At 36.4% G+C, this 16,049-nt stretch overlaps 1 protein-coding gene across 1 annotated transcript; it reads right to left on the reverse strand.

Moving 5' to 3' along the window:
* Window positions 1–8,324: 8,324 nt before the first annotated feature.
* On the reverse strand, window positions 8,325–11,145 carry LOC131031996 (probable polyol transporter 4). The gene is made up of 2 exons (XM_057962876.2): window positions 10,853–11,145; window positions 8,325–10,119 (listed from the first exon to the last, which is right to left on the reverse strand). The coding sequence occupies exons 1-2, from the start codon at window positions 11,046–11,048 to the stop codon at window positions 8,651–8,653; spliced, it is 1,665 nt and encodes a 554-aa protein (XP_057818859.1). The 5' UTR covers window positions 11,049–11,145; the 3' UTR covers window positions 8,325–8,650.
* Window positions 11,146–16,049: the final 4,904 nt, after the last annotated feature.

Raw genomic sequence — 16,049 nt, forward strand, 5'->3', positions numbered from 1 at the left:
TAATAAAAACAGCATTCAGTTTCATTAGCAAAAGAATACGAATTGGGTCGTAGACCTGTATATCATTGTTACTGTACGTACGAGTCTAAATGACAGAATCCCATATGCAGCCTTGCTTTATTGTTTGCAGCACTTAAGATCTGGATTAAAACAAATTGTAAGGTGTCCACAACTTGAAACAAATTAATTTTTTCTTCTTTATAGTTACTATCTGAATCAGTCTTAAGCTTATATCAAGCAGAAACTTGCAGGGCAAATATAACAGCTAGAACAAGAAGCACAGTCAAGATTTTGATCATCATTGATCCTACCATATTTGCTACTATTCACAAAGAAAGCTATTCACATTACAAACTAACAAAGTAGCAGACTAAAAAGAACACTTGATGAGAAACAATGAACTATACTATTTCTTGAGAGAGTAGATAAGATGGTATATAACCCATGCAAAGTAGGCTAGCTACAGATAGACGATTGAAATAGCTAGCTGTTGTAAGTCGATCAATGTGAACCCATTCAAAATTTCAGTTGCGCAATGGCATTTGAGGCCCTACACAATTCCAAAGATTGAATTAATCCAAATGGAATCTTTGCTTCAAACCCATGTTTTTCATTCTTCAAAGGGTGTGCAATTTTGGTAAGGATGTCTGATTTATACATTAAACCGAATACTATTAAAACGCAAACACATGAGGGAAACATTAAATCTGCACTTTCTCATTTGATCTCAGCGATTAAATTGACCTTTCTTATTGCAGACTGGGAATACATACTTAAAATCATGTTCAGAACAAGCAATCTGTTTCGTTGGGAAGCACAACGTCTAAAACCATGAAGAATCATTCCCTCTCAAGACGCCTAAAGATCTCAGCTTTGTTTTCTTCTTCTGTCCATCTTTTGTCAAATTATTTTTGAACCTCGGTACATCTGTATCTGTATGCCTCCATCTAAAGCAGCAACATTGAAAAAATACAGCAAATCAACTTTCAGTTTCGGCAGGCTATGCGAGTTGGAAGCAAACATCTCATAGAAACGAGCCCGGTAGAAATATCTTTGTGTGCCAGAAATCCTTCTTTGCCGCTTTTAGTGGCTTGGGCGGGAGACTAGATTCAAAATTTAAATTCAAACTTAACGGTGACTTTATTATGAATGAGTGTGATGGCAGAAATTGCAGTTGCAGTGATGGTGACTGTTGACAGTCAGATGAGTGCAGCGCGACAAACAGAACGGAAACGGAAACGGAATCCAACTGACGATAGGGGAGTGGGCCCCAAAGACACCTAAGGAGTCAAACCTTAGTGTGTGCTCTTTAAGCCAACCCCCAAGGAATATATCGATGGAATTATAACCTATTGCTGCCAATAAATAAAACAGCTACACAATATTTGGAATCGCTCTCTGATAATGAGCTGTATGATGACAAAGCACATCCAGGAGATAAAATTGCATAGAAAATGCCACTGGTGGAACGGTGACAATATGTCAGTGTTGGAAAGGCGCCGACCAAAGCAAGAAACCAGTCAAAATTTGCTCGAAGTCTCCTTGCTCCTTGCGATGACCCATGGATCTAAGAAAAACGAATCAACAATATCTATATCACCTCCAAACAATGAAGCATCTCAAAATATGTATTGCGATAAAGCTTAGTCACAACTTTTGCTAGGGAATGGTTTAAACCACACACATTATGCTTATATTTCTAGGCTTAAAATTGTTAACACTCAGAGATGACTAACATTTTCTAAGCTTAATATGTTGGTTAATGTATGTGGTCACACTAAGAGTATACTTCTAAACTTAAAAGTGTTAAACACTCAAGAGTTGACTAACATTCTCTAAGCTTAATATGTTGCTCAATGTGTGAGGTTTAAGACTGGCCGCATATTTCATAGCATACGAATGAAGATATCTCTATGAACAAAGAATATTGAATGATATCAATGCAAGGTATAATATTGCCTAAGAATGATGACTAAACAATATTTGTGATAGCGCTTTAGGTGGGTGAAAGACACGTAGATATAGAAACACTACAACTTGTCTGATGAACCAAAAAGAATATAATGCAAGTATAGATGAAAAATGCACCAAATATAAATTACAACCAAGTAATACAATGCCAAACAAAATAAATTTTGTAGCCACCAAAATGGAACAACAGGAAATAAGATAGTTGCTGCCAATGATATGGATAAGAAAAAAATGAATAATGTCACCACAAATAGCTATATCGACAGTTCGAATGGAGGTGATTTCTGAAAATTTAAATTTTCAACACCAAAATGATGTAGGGATTGCAAACTAGTCTATGGGAGAGATAATAGTATATGCCATCTGAAATATTGTAAGGAATCATTATGAACACCCATAAAAAAACTGGAGAAATACTAATATTAACTGAGAGTAAAATATAACACAAATTGGGTGACGCCAAGTGAAATGGCAGAAAGATATGTTGCCAATCTGAAGATTCGCGAGACCTCAACAAAGTTGGTGAAGGGTCTCAACTAGAAAGAGATGCGAGTTAAACTTCTCTAATACCATGTTGGAGTTTGCAACTTCTAAAGCCCAAGACCATAACTACAAACAAATTCTACATAAAAAGAGAGATGTCATTCACCAAAAAATGAATTGTATTGAGATTTTTTACAAATGTACAATGAGCTTTCTTATATAGGCAAGTGAGGAGGGAGTAATTACAACTCCCTTGTGACAAAATTAAATGCAAGATGTTGATTCATCTCTATCTATAATGCCACCTAATATAACTAACATGAACAATATTAAATGATTGTTTGATATGACAAGTAAGCTATCCTAAGTAAACATGTGTGCATAGGTGCTAACCAATAACTAGTTAGAAAATATCCTAATTCACACCAATGATAGGGAGGTAGAGGTAGTGAGGTAAAGAGGGAGGGAGGGAGAGACCTAGAGATGGGGAGAGAAAAGTGTGAGAGAGAAGAGAGAGATGTGATAGGATTTAGGGAATGGGATGGAAGGAGAGAGAGACCTAGGGAAGGAGGAGATAGAGAGGTGAGGGAAGAGATGAAAGAGAATGAGAGAGTTTATAAAGGGAAAGTGGTAAGAGGGGATGGAGAGAGAGGTGAAGATGGAAGGAGAGAACTAGAGAGGGGATAGATAGAGAGGTGAGAGATCTAGATTGGGGGAGAGAGGTGAGAGACCCAGATGTGGAGAGAAGGGTGTGAGATAGATAGAGGGGGATAAAAGAGGAGATAAGGGGTGATCTAGAGAGGGGAGGGTGAGAGAAGAGAGGGAGTAGAACAAAGAGAAAGAGAGGGATAAGGAGGGAGGAAGGGGGAGATAGACAGGGAGTGAGAAAGATAATTAGAAAGGGGAGAGGTAGAGAGGTAAGGGATAAAGAGAAAAAAATGAGAGAGAGAGAGAGAGTACACAAAGAGAGATAGGGGTAAGGAGGAAGGGAGAGAATTGGAGAGAGAGGGAAAGAACTAGAAATGGGAGAGATATATAGGTGAGAGACTTGGAGCTTGGGGAGAGAGAGGTGAGAGATCTAGAGGGTGAGAAATAGATGTGAGAGAGATAGAAGGGGAGAGAGAGGTGGTCGGGGGGGGGAGGGGGAGAAACCTAGAGGGGGGAGAGAGAGATGGTGGGAGGAAAAGGTGATGACCTAGATTATGGAGAGAGAGAATAAGAGCTGGTGGATAAGGGAGAGAGATGGGAGTAGGGCGGGAGAGGGGAATAGAGAGGGATAAGAGAAGAAAGGGAGGGAGAGACCTACAGAGGTGAGGGAGAAAGAAGAGTAGATACAAAGGAGAGAGAGAATATGAGTCAATGGGGAGAGAGAGGGGTGAGATAGGTAAAGGGGTATAGAGAGTTGTGGGTAATAGTACATGTGGAGAGAGAGAAAGAGAGAGAGAGAGAGAGAGAGAGAGAGTAGGGGACGAAGATAGATATGGGGTAAGGAGGGAGGGGGAGATAGAGAGGAAGAGAAAGGGAGGGACCTAGACAAGGGTGAGAGATGTGAGAGAGAGAAGAGAGAGAGGGAGAGGGAGAGATAGAGTGAAGTATCAATATGCGTAATATTCTAAACCCTATCTACCCTAAACCATGTACTATCTATCTTGTACCCTAAATTCTATACCAGCATCCTCAAACCTAAACCCTTTATCCTCAACTCTCAATCATACACATTAACACCTATTCCATAAACTCTATACAAGGGAGGGAGACTGCAATGATTAAGAGAGTGGTGGAAGAGAGAAAATGAGAAAAAATTGAGAAAGAGAGGGCTAAGGAGTGAGAGAGGGAGAGGTAGACAAGGAGTGACTAAGAGACTTAGAGAGGAGAGATGGAGAGATAAAAGTTCACAAAGAGAGAAAGAGGGACAAGGAGGTAGGGAGAGAGGTGGAGAGAGATGGATTTAGAACTAGAGAGGGGAGAGATATAGAGGTGAGAGACCGAAAGCTTGGGTGGAAAGGGGTAAGAGACCTATGGGTAGAGATAGAGGGGGAGAGAGATGTGAGCAATGAGATAGGAAGAGATGTAGTGAGGTAAAGAGGGACGGAGGGAGAGACCTAGAGATGGGGAGAGAAAGAGAATGGGAGGAATTGGTAGTGATCAAGAGAATGGAGAGAGAGGGGAGAGAAACAATAAGAGAGGAAGAGAAGAGAAGAGAGAGGGAGGGAGGAAAAGATAGAGATGGGGTTAAGGGGGGAAGATGAATTAGAGAGGGTGGGAAAGATCTAGAGAGTAGAGAGGTGAGAGAGAGAAAAAAAGGGAGAGAGACAGGTTTAGAGTTTTGGGGAGATAAAGAGAGTGAGATAGAGAGAAAGAGAATATTGATAAGAGCATGCTAATTACTAAAATCTAAATAAGTTTGAAAAATTAAAACCTATAATCTACATTATAACTCCTAGATATTTGAAACCACTCTCAAACATCCTACCAATATGTATTACACTAATGGAGAGAGAGAGAGAGAGAGAGAGAGAGAGAGAGAGAGAGAGAGAGAGAGAGAGAGAGAGAGAGATGGAGAAATTGCTAATGCAATACATTTGATGAGTGACAAATTTGGCACTCTCCAAATGTAAAAAATGCATTTTTTCAATTTGGCATGAGCGATAAATGGTTTGCATCGGGAAACATCAAGCCTTTGGCTTCAATTTTCCTTAGGCATCCAGCCCAAATACTTGGACAACCATTTGAACCCTGAGGTGTGTTTTCTTGGAAAGACGAAATTTTTCTCACATTTTTGGCTATGCTCTCCATCAAGTTTGCGTGTGTTTCAATGCAAACAAAAAAAAATACCACAATGGTGTTAAGTTCCCTCTTAGATATCTAACTATATTTTTTTTCAAAATTTGATTATGTTAAGGTTTTTATTTCTAATTTCTTTTGCTAGTGTATCAACTTAATGTCAAAAAGTGTGCTATTTTGGGCATGAGTTTTTATTTGTTCATCATATTTTGAAACATGATACAGTTTTAGAAACTAGACTCCATTTTACACATTGAAAAAGATTGATTTTTGACTAGTTTTCAAAAAATTTAGGAGGGAGCACCCTCAAATGTTTATTTTTAAAGATGTTTCCACTTCAAAAATTAGTAAAAAAAAACACATTCATAAAAAAATTAGCTGAACAATGTGGCATAAACTACATGGTGTTATCTAGTTCCTCACTAGAGTGGCTTTTAAATTTATGAAAAAATGTTAACATTTTAGGAGCACCATTAATAAAAGCATGATCAATTTGTGTGGTGCCCCTTTTTGAAACCTATAATCGCCACAATTTTTTTTTAAAATAGTAGTTTAGAAAGTAGATTCAAAGCAATAGAACTCTTGTTTTTGTTGCATGTTCAAATCTTGAGTGTAGTTATCTTCAATTTCTCGTCGAAGTTCAGACTTTGCTGATTTTAGAAAAGAGTGGCATCTCAAGACCCCCTTTTGGTCCTCCATCTTGGTTCACATACCCATGAATATCAATGAAATCCATAAGTCCTTTCAATCCCATAAGTTTATACTTAGAACAAAATATCCAAAACCTCATGTGTGTAGTTATATACCCTTGGTAATTCGAAGGAAAATGGATCTCATTATTGCAAAATTCTTGTGATGTGTAGAGTTATATTTTATTTTTTCAGTCATGTCTTGAATGTAAATATGTATTTTCTAGATGAGTTTTATTGATTGAGTATGCATGTTATGTGAGTTTGAATATTTGTATGTTAATTTATGATGTGTTGTGATTCATTGTTGAGTGTTGTGAATGCTTGTTAGGTTAAATTATGCTTAATCATTTTGAACATGAAATGAACTTAATAAATATATTCAATTATATTATACATAATACTTGTTGCCTCATGGATTACATATTTCTTATAAGCACTACACAAGCTAATGGTATTGGAGGATAGAATTCCTTGAATGTTTGAGCTTATATCATCTTTCCCATATATTATTGGTACTTAGAATAGAGAGAGAATAAAAAATAGAGTGAGAGATACTTGAACTATTGTTAGTAGCTTATATCCTTTTTACATTTTCATGTTACTTTTCTCTTTCTCTAATTTCTTTTCTTTTTCCTTTGATAGATTTTGAAAAGGGAGAAAATGGTTGCGAGTTTGATGTTGGGCTTTGCCAAGATTATGAAAACCTAGTCAAGCCCCATAGAAGGTTTCAAAACTCACAATATATTTCAAAACAAGACTTTAAAACTTTGACAACTTTCATCTTTCTTCAAAGGTTGGATTCTTCGAAATTTTAGGTTGTGGGTTGAAGCCTGACAAGGTTGTGAGAACCTTATTGACTTCCAACTATGATTTTGAAACCATTTTAAACTGCCTCCATGAAAGAAAACTTAAGAGTCTTGAAATAAACATTTTTCTTCAAAAGACAACTTTTCAAAAGGACACAAGGTTTCAAGAACCTTGGCAACTCCCAAAAGGGTTTTGGAAACCAAGGTTAGACCTGACACTTTTACAAAGACGACACTTTTGAAAGAAAAAGACTTTAGGAAATATTAAAATGAGTTCTCAAAAGATTGTTGGGTGCTGAAAAGGTTGTGAAAACCTCATCAAACTCTGACGATGTTTGCAAAACTGCATCCAAAGACTGAAAAGAACACAAGTTTCTAAATATTTAAAGTTTTAGTGAGGTTTGTTGCAATTATAAAGACATGGGGATACTCAAAACAATTTCTAGGTTTTAAGACTTTGTTGATTTGATGTGTAAATTAAGTTTTAAAGGGGAGGCGAATTTGAATTTTTTACGTATGGTTTTGAGCATTTAGCATTTTACCATTTAATCTTAATATTTTTTGATTGAAATTGGGTAGAACCTTAGTAATTTATTTTGTTATGAAATATATGAATAACTAAGGTTTAAGTAGGTTGGTAGTAAATATTCAAAGATAGTTTGAATTAATAGTTATGATATCTTTATAGCATAAGAAGTTGGGATAGCTTAACATGTTATCTAAATGATATTATTTTAGAGTTCTTTGTTTGAATAGGTAGGCAATTTTTTCAATTAATTATTGAGTTAAGTGACAAACAAATGTTGTAAACAAGCCATAAAGAGATTTTGTCATCTAAGATAAAATTTAGTAGGTATCTACTATCCTTAGGAAATAAAATATTTTCAGATTGATTTCAATGGACCTAAGGCGATGTAGTTGAATAAATATTACAATGATTCTTTCATAAATTTTTTAAGATATTCTTTTATAACCTTACAATAATTATTGATATTCTCTAGATTTTTTTTAAAAGATTGGGTAAATTTGTCCTTAAATACATAATTGTATCACTCAATTCAATACAAATATAAAATATGTTGAATCACAATGATTAGTGAAATAGTTGAGAAAGTATAATTTGAATTTTAAATTTAAAAAGTTTAATATTAGATTCATGACTATGCAACAAATCTAACGTCACTTTTATATATTATCTAAACTGAAAAATAAATCTGTAAATCAAGATAAAGATCAAAATATTACAATCTCATAAATTAATCATTATATTTTAAAATCATAATCAAAACAAACACAAAAATAAAAATAAAAAAACAAAACATAAATATAAAATATGCATCTCATCTTTCTTCAATCAATCAGTTCTTTCTTCAATCAATCAGTGAAAAAAATTGAGTTAAAATGTTTTGTAATATATGAATTTTCAAATGTACTACCTAGTCTAATCCATCTTTATTATCATTCGAACATTTAGAAATTCTATACTATTCATTTTTCATTAAAGTAAATAGGAAAGAGCCCCATCCAAATCGATAAAAGATTTATGTACTGTACTATGTCTCAATTATTGGGAGCACATTCAAACGTATGGTTCATAATATGTCCTCTCAATTAGTCCCCACTCTCCACTGTTTTTAACATTCGCTTTACAGATTCATCTACTTCGAGATTAACCCGTTACCTATCGTTCCCTTCAGTCTTTTGTCCGGGCGGACCTCTCCTGGATTAAAATAAATTCATCTTTTATGTACATCCAAAGCTAAACAAATTATCTGTAACTGATTACGTCCCTTTAACTCATACAATTTAAAATCAATCATACAAATTAATGGCGTACTTGTCGCATTGTTATTTCTAATATAAGCAACAATGCGATGGCAGTTTTTCTTTTCAGTTTCAAGTTTAAGCAATCCATTACGCTTTTGATTCCGTAGGCTCTGTAGCTTGTGTTGCCTCTGTCGGTCTTGTACTGCTTTTGCCATTCCCAAGCTCCAATTCGCTGGGAGTAGCCGTCTTTCCCGAAGATCTGATGTTGAAGAATTCCACAATCTCTTCCAGTGTTTTACCTTTGGTCTCCGGCACAAACCAATACACAAACCCCACTGCCAGAAAAGAAAAGCTCGCATAGAAAAAGAAGACACCAGGCACACTGATTGCCTTGGAAAAGCTTAGAAATGTGATAGAAACCACTCCACTCACAAGTCTGTTAACCCCTACACCAATTCCAGCCGCCTTGGCCCGGAGGCGAAGAGGGTATATCTCGGCCCCCATTACCCAGTTAACAGGACCCAGCCCGATGGAAAAGAAGGCAACATTAGAACACGCTGCAATCACAGCTAAAAATGCGAAGGCTTCGTGGGCTGAGCCGGACGTTTTGCCCACAACGATGAGACACAAGGCCAGACCCGCCAGGGATAAAGTCGAACCGGCTGTGCTGGTGAGCAACAGCGGCCTCCGCCCCACTTTGTCTATGAAAAACGCGGCCAATACAATAAATCCGGTCTTGACGAATCCCATGGCCATTGTCGCCCCGAGTATGGCGTTTTGGCTCTTAATTCCTGCCTTCTTGAAAGTAACGGGGCTGTAATAGACGGTGGCATCAATGCCCGAGGCCTGCTGGAAGAATTGCACGCCCAAACCAACCATCAGCATACGCCTAATAGTCAGCGTTGGCTTGAATATCAATTCTCCCCATGTTCCCTCTCCCTCGCTTTTCAACGGATCCACCTCCGAGCTCTGACCTCCTTTCTTGAGATTCTTCTGAGCGTACTGAATTCCTTCCATGATCTGCGCCAGCCGCTCCTCTGCCTCGGCTTCACTGTCGGAGGTTCTGAGTAGCACTTTCATGGCGTCCTCGTTGCGGTTCTTCATGATGAGCCACCGTGGAGACTCGGGCATGAAGAGCACAAAGACGCCGATGAAAAAGGGAGGAATGACACCCATACCCAGCATCACCCGCCAGCTGTAATGCGCCGGCAAGCCCTGAAATGCATAGTTGGCAACGTAGCCCAGCAGAATTCCCAAGTTAATAAAGATCTCGGGAAAGCAGGTGAGCGTTCCGCGGGTGGAGGCAGGAGCCACCTCGGCCGTGTAGACGGGAGCAATAACGAGCGCGTAGCCAACGCCCATGCCGGCCACTAATCTGCCCACCATGAGCCACGCGAAAGACGGCGCTAGCGACATCACAACTGCGCCGACAAAAAATATGAGGGCAGCCAAAGCCATTGTCCATCTTCGCCCCACCGCATCCGACGTTTTCCCAGCCAGAGCCGCCCCTAAAAGGCATATAATATTCAGTGAGCCGATCAGAATCTCCACCTCCAGGTCTTTTATGTCCAGATCCTTGCGAATGAACAGAACGGCCCCGCTCATCACTCCAATATCTGCACAATACCCAACGTATCTTATACCTATTACACCTTATCACAAATTTTCCTTTCCTTTACCCAGCAAACTATAGTTAAAACAGGCAACTAAGAACTGATCAATCGTTACATTAGCCACTTCAATCGTTACATTAGCCACTTTTTATAGATCAAACCGTTTCTAAACTGAAACGCCCAGTTAACCTTTTATTACTACGAAGACATCTCTCTTCTACACTAAGCGTTCCTCTGTATTCCCATTGGTCTTTCTCATAAGAGCCAAACTCTACCGATCTAACATACAAAAGATATAAAGACATCACCAAACCTGATACAAAAAGTTAAAAACTATCTCTGGAACTTACTGTTATGCTCATCATATTTCTCTGTTATTATTTCTGAGTCTCTGACCAACAACTTTGCTACATTAATATACGCTTAAATAGTTGAGGCTTCTAACTGGGCTTTTACAGGATATAATTTTACATAGACCAACTAAAGACCGGATCCTAGGACTTCAGGTCTTGATGAGCGTGTTTTCAAGTAAGGTCTGGATGTCAGATATGTTCCACTTAAAAGAATAAACAGAATGCACCCACATGCAATAACATTAACATTTAACAAAATAGAATACAGTATTACAGAGTATATATCCATGAACATCTTTTTTAAACAAACAGGCCTTGCCGCAGCAGGTTACAGAGCATATCCATAAATATCATGCGTTAATGTTAAAACCATCAGTTCTTACCATAACCCAACAAAACCGAATTGGTAGATGCGAGTACTGCACAGGCAATGACATACATGTTCCTCTTGGGCTTTGAGGTCTCCATGGCCAACACTTCTTTCACGGTTATGAAATCTTCTTCTGATCTCTGAGCACCCAAATTATCTAACACTTTGTATATAGATCTACATTCCATTTCACTAACTCCTCCTAACATTTAATAAATTGGATGCCTGTCACGGTTAAGGGAAAAGAGATACGGTTAGAGCTATCCCCATCGGATAGGATAGAGATGGAACAAAACCAATTCAAGGGGGGCTGATTCAAAATTTGAATTACAGAGTTTTGTCCCATCCACTTGCCCCTTCGACTGGACCCCTGTCAATCATTGCAGTAGCCTATCACAGACGAATTTTTTTGACTTAAAAATTAAGTTAATCAGCAAAAGTAAATGACGACGGGCACGTTGGATGACCGGTTAGGTATTTGACAATAAGAGTTGAAGGAGCAGCAGACTGAGTATGACTTGAACAAGCAGCAGGAGAGGGACAGGGCACTGTTTATCCTTCATGCTGATGCAACTCGACATGCTTCTCCACGCCATCCAGCTATCCAAAATAAATGGATGGACAGAAAGATCATTCAAACGCAGTGGTCACCATACTTCTTTTAATAATTATCTGGCACATGTTAAGGTGTTATTTGGCCTCCTTTACATAGGCAATTATCATAAAATGATGATAAACTTTCAAAATCAATTAACACATTTTGAAAAATAGATTCTTTATTTTTATTAATTAAAATTTAGAGGTTTTATTATAGCTCACATCTAAATTTGTCATATTTATAAAATCAATAATAATATCATCTAAGTAAAATATTTATTTCCTAATATATTTTATTTAGACAATTATCTCATAATATTAAGAATATTTTTTCATTCATATATACTTGAAATAACAATACTACACTTATATGTACTTTCAATGCACATAAAGTCATTCCTTTCCTTTTCATAGTTTTATTGTGAGTGCTTCAATTTTACTAAAAGCATATGAATGTGTCATTATCATGATATCTTAATATGAAAAGTTTAGTGTGCACTCATTATAGAAACACAATACTAGCATTTAGTTCATGATACTAGAATATGAATATTCAATAATGAAAGTAAATAAAATAATTCTAAAAAAGTAATGGATATATAATTTTTTCTTCAGTATTAAATGACATCTTAGTTAATATCATAAAAAAAACTAATATTATTTTATTAGTTCATGCCTCGGTACTTATTACTGCATCCATTGCATCTAATTTCTTTTATTGTTTCAACCAATCATTGCATATAATTAAAATTTTGAGCAGCAATCCTATTGTGTATAATTATTTTTTTATTTAAGAATTTAAAATATTTATTTATCTTTCTCTCTATTGGTGGGAATAGTCAATGCAAAAATAAAAGTATTATTTATCTTTTACATAAATACATCAAATACATTAATTTTTTTTAGATCATTTGTCAACTCAATTAATGACATGAATGGCATCAACACTATTATGTACATTATAAGAAAATTAAAAATTTGGCTTTAACATTATGATGTCTCCTTGAATGGTATTTTTGATGTCATTCAAATCTATACAATTAAATATACAATCTTAAAACATTCTCTAGACACTATGTAATAAAAAAGAATGGCTATACCCATTTTATGTATTGTCTATCTACCAATGCTTTGATTGTGTTTAATTTCTTAAATTAAATTTCATCTCTATTAATGAATTGAGTGACATGAGCATATTATTTACATCATAATAAATTGTATTGTTGATTTGAAAATAAGTTTGTCTCCTTGAATGCCATTTCTTAGATCAATGAAATATAGACACATTAAGTATGCTTTGATAGGATTTTTGTAATATTTTTCTTGCAAACTCTATGACTAAATTTTGTTAGTCTTAGATGTTAGAGTTGGTTGAGAGTATGAATCTATGCTCATAAATATCACAACATACATTGCAAAGATTAATTGTGTTCAAATGTAACTACTAATATAACAACAATCGTAAGTAGCTCTACCCTATATGCAACAATCACAGGAAGGAACATGATACAAAGCATCTCTTGTTTCACTATATATATTTTTTTAATTTGTTTTTTCTTATAGATTTAGTGAATGTTTCATTTCTTAAAATGTGGACATAATTTATGACTAAAATATTATTAAGTGAAGGAGATACTACTTAGACCTTTCACTATATTTAATATTATTTTTTCTCTTAAAGGTCCTTCATAATGCAACTTAACTAGTTATTAATAATGATAGTTCCCAACTAATTAAAAGTAATTATTTCAAAAAAATATTAATTTAATTTTTTTCTATTAAATATAATCAAGCCAAAAGAGGAGTAACATATCAAGAGTTACAAAGATATCATGCTAGACCAAGTATCAATGAAACAAAAAAGAGGCCAAGAAGTAGTATAACAACACATCCGATCAGCCCATGATTACCCCCAAAAAACTACATACAGCTGACTCCCAGCTATTACAAAAACATCCAATCCAAAACAACCACATAATAGGTACAAAGATAGAAGACTCTTGCTATCTAAACTCAATCTCCCCATCCGGAAGAGTAGTATTTCCCAAAGGGGGAATCCGTGTGACCCAACCTAAGTCTCCTTCCTGCCAAACTTCGACCAGTCCATCCAGGATTTGTTCTTTGTTCAAATGTATTACACGCTTCTGCATCAAATCCTCTTCTCGGTGAATCAAATCCATCTGAGCCTGCCTCTCCTCTAGGAAGTGCATGAAATTAAGGAGAGCCATCTCAAACAGGATCTTTCTATGATCTCCCCTATCCCAGGTGAATCCATGGGGGAGCTCCCTTCTGTATACATCAATGAAGCCATCCTTCAACCACGATCAAACTTATCTTCCTCAATACTGATAACCAGGGACACCTCTATAGAAATCAGTTGAAAAATGAGTCTCCTCAAAGACTCAGTAAGATTCCTAACACTTCCATTAGAGATCTCATCATTACGAAACTTCCATATCAAGGTCATAAGATTTCCAAAGAGAGACAAGACCAAAACGAGTTAACAAATTTCTTGCAGTCTGTAATGTAACCTATGATAACATCAGTGCAAGCAATATTCATTTTTTCCATCTTAATACCAAACATCTTTCAGACTTCACTAGTAAATAGATAGTCAAAGAACACATGATGAGGTGACTCAAGGAGGTGACATGTTTTGCAAAGGATAAAATTACCATTAGTGTCTTTCAAGGGGAGTCTGTTTAGGAGCAGTCACCAGACAAAAAAATTGTTTATAGGCTCAGATGACCCAACCCACCTAATACTTAGAGACTTACTCCACTATGCCCTATTCCAGTTTAAGCTCCAGATAGAGTTAACATGGTCAATCACAAGAGAAGAATCCAACAAAGAGTCATAGATAATTCGAGTCTTAAGGTTTGGGAGGGGGTATTATCAACCCAACAATAAGAGGATGGAAAAATAGGGAGGAGAGTAAGGGGACCAAGGGAAATGAAGGAGGAAAGAGAATCCTTAAGGACAACATAGGTCCCGTATTGAGAGAGGGGCACCTTATATCTAGAAACCAACTCTTCCAAAGACAACAACAAACCATCCTGAAATATATCTCCAAACACTCTAATACCACTGTTATACCATTTAAGTGTCGAACAACCCTGTAGAGTATCACTTACCTTTGTGAGAGGCATTCCACCAAATGGATCTGTTTTCGGTAAGAGTATAGTTATCCACTAGGAAGTCATTCTTTATAACAAACTATTGGCAATTGACACTCATTTGATTGGTTTCAATATGTTGTCATTGATGGCAACATGTTCCGGCTTTCATATTTTGGTTTGGTTGTTCACCGGTAGACACTTCACTAGCACCGACACCAACACCAACACTGGCAGGTATCTTTAATGGTAGGAGGAATTCTATGGGTATCGACATTGGAGGTCGACATGACTTCATCAAGCTAATGGTATAGGAGGCCGACATCATTTGGGAGATCTAGCAGTTGACAATTGAATTTGATATTTATGTATATATGTAATCGAGCTAACATGTATATTCATTTTGTAATTATCTATGTAAGCCAACATAAGACATGAAGGATTGTAAGGGTATATAGGTCAGTTGATTAGATCATTTTGAAGTGTGTAAGATGCGTTGAGAGATATGGAATGTTGTAATGCAAATATTATGTAAGAGGTTATTCCAGTAAGGGTTTAGGGAATCAGAATTGGAACAGATTGAGTTTGAACCAGAACTCAATCAGGCATAGCAGATGTATTTTATGAGTTAAATTCTATGGTTTCTCATTTAGAGTAACTGTAGTCTGTGAGACTCTTTTGTGATGAGCAGTGTGCTCTAGGTTATAAGCCTTTCTGCATGTGCAGGCCCCCATATTTTTGTAGTATATTTTCATATGGCCAGTGGATTGATATTGTGGGTCACAAATTCCACCATGGTTTTTCCTCTTTGAGGTTTCTCACATATAATTCTCTATATTATGGTATTCATTTTTGTGATTGGCTCATTGATTTCTTTACTTATTTCATTTATATATGTATTGGTTTACCCGTTGGTGAATGCATGTTTTAATAAGGTTAAAATTGATCATTTCGGCAGAACACTGATTCACCCCCCCTCTCAGTGTTCTTGGATTGAATATGAGTTTGGAGAAGCAAATTGATAGCACTTGAAGATTATGATGTTGAAAGGATGAAGAACTTGAAGTTACAAGATGAATTGAATTCTGCACAGGAATTCATTCTTATCCTACAAGAGAGGTTGTCATCTGTTCAAGCTAGGAGGAAGGAACTTCTGCAAAATCAGGATAATGAAGAGAAGGATGCCCTTAATGAAAGATGTCAGAAGCTGAGTCAGGAGAACATGGTCATGAGGAATGAAATACAAGCCCTAACTATGAGGATGTCAAAGGAGATTGAAGACCAGAAGATGAATGAATAAAATCTTGGGAGATCCTTGAAAGATAGATCTGAAGAATGCATCTAGTTGGTTCATGAAAATGATATGTTGATAACTGATTTAGTACAATCGCAAAGTAATGAACAAGAACTTGAGAGATAAATGATAATTCTGAGAGATGATCTAACTGTTGCAAGTGAGTACAAGGACAAATTCAAGGTTAGTTCAACATAGCTTGA

The sequence above is a fragment of the Cryptomeria japonica genome, chromosome 4, assembly GCF_030272615.1.
Source record: "Cryptomeria japonica chromosome 4, Sugi_1.0, whole genome shotgun sequence".
Taxonomy (NCBI): Eukaryota; Viridiplantae; Streptophyta; class Pinopsida; order Cupressales; family Cupressaceae; genus Cryptomeria; species Cryptomeria japonica.

Excerpts from the sequence above, each read along its gene's own strand:
- LOC131031996 (XM_057962876.2), bottom strand. The coding sequence starts at position 11,048 with ATGTTAGGAGGAGTTAGTGAAATGGAATGTAGATCTATATACAAAGTG. Across the intron at positions 10,120-10,852 it reads TTCGGTTTTGTTGGGTTATG|ATATTGGAGTGATGAGCGGG; the intron begins GTAAGAACTGAT and ends GGTATTGTGCAG.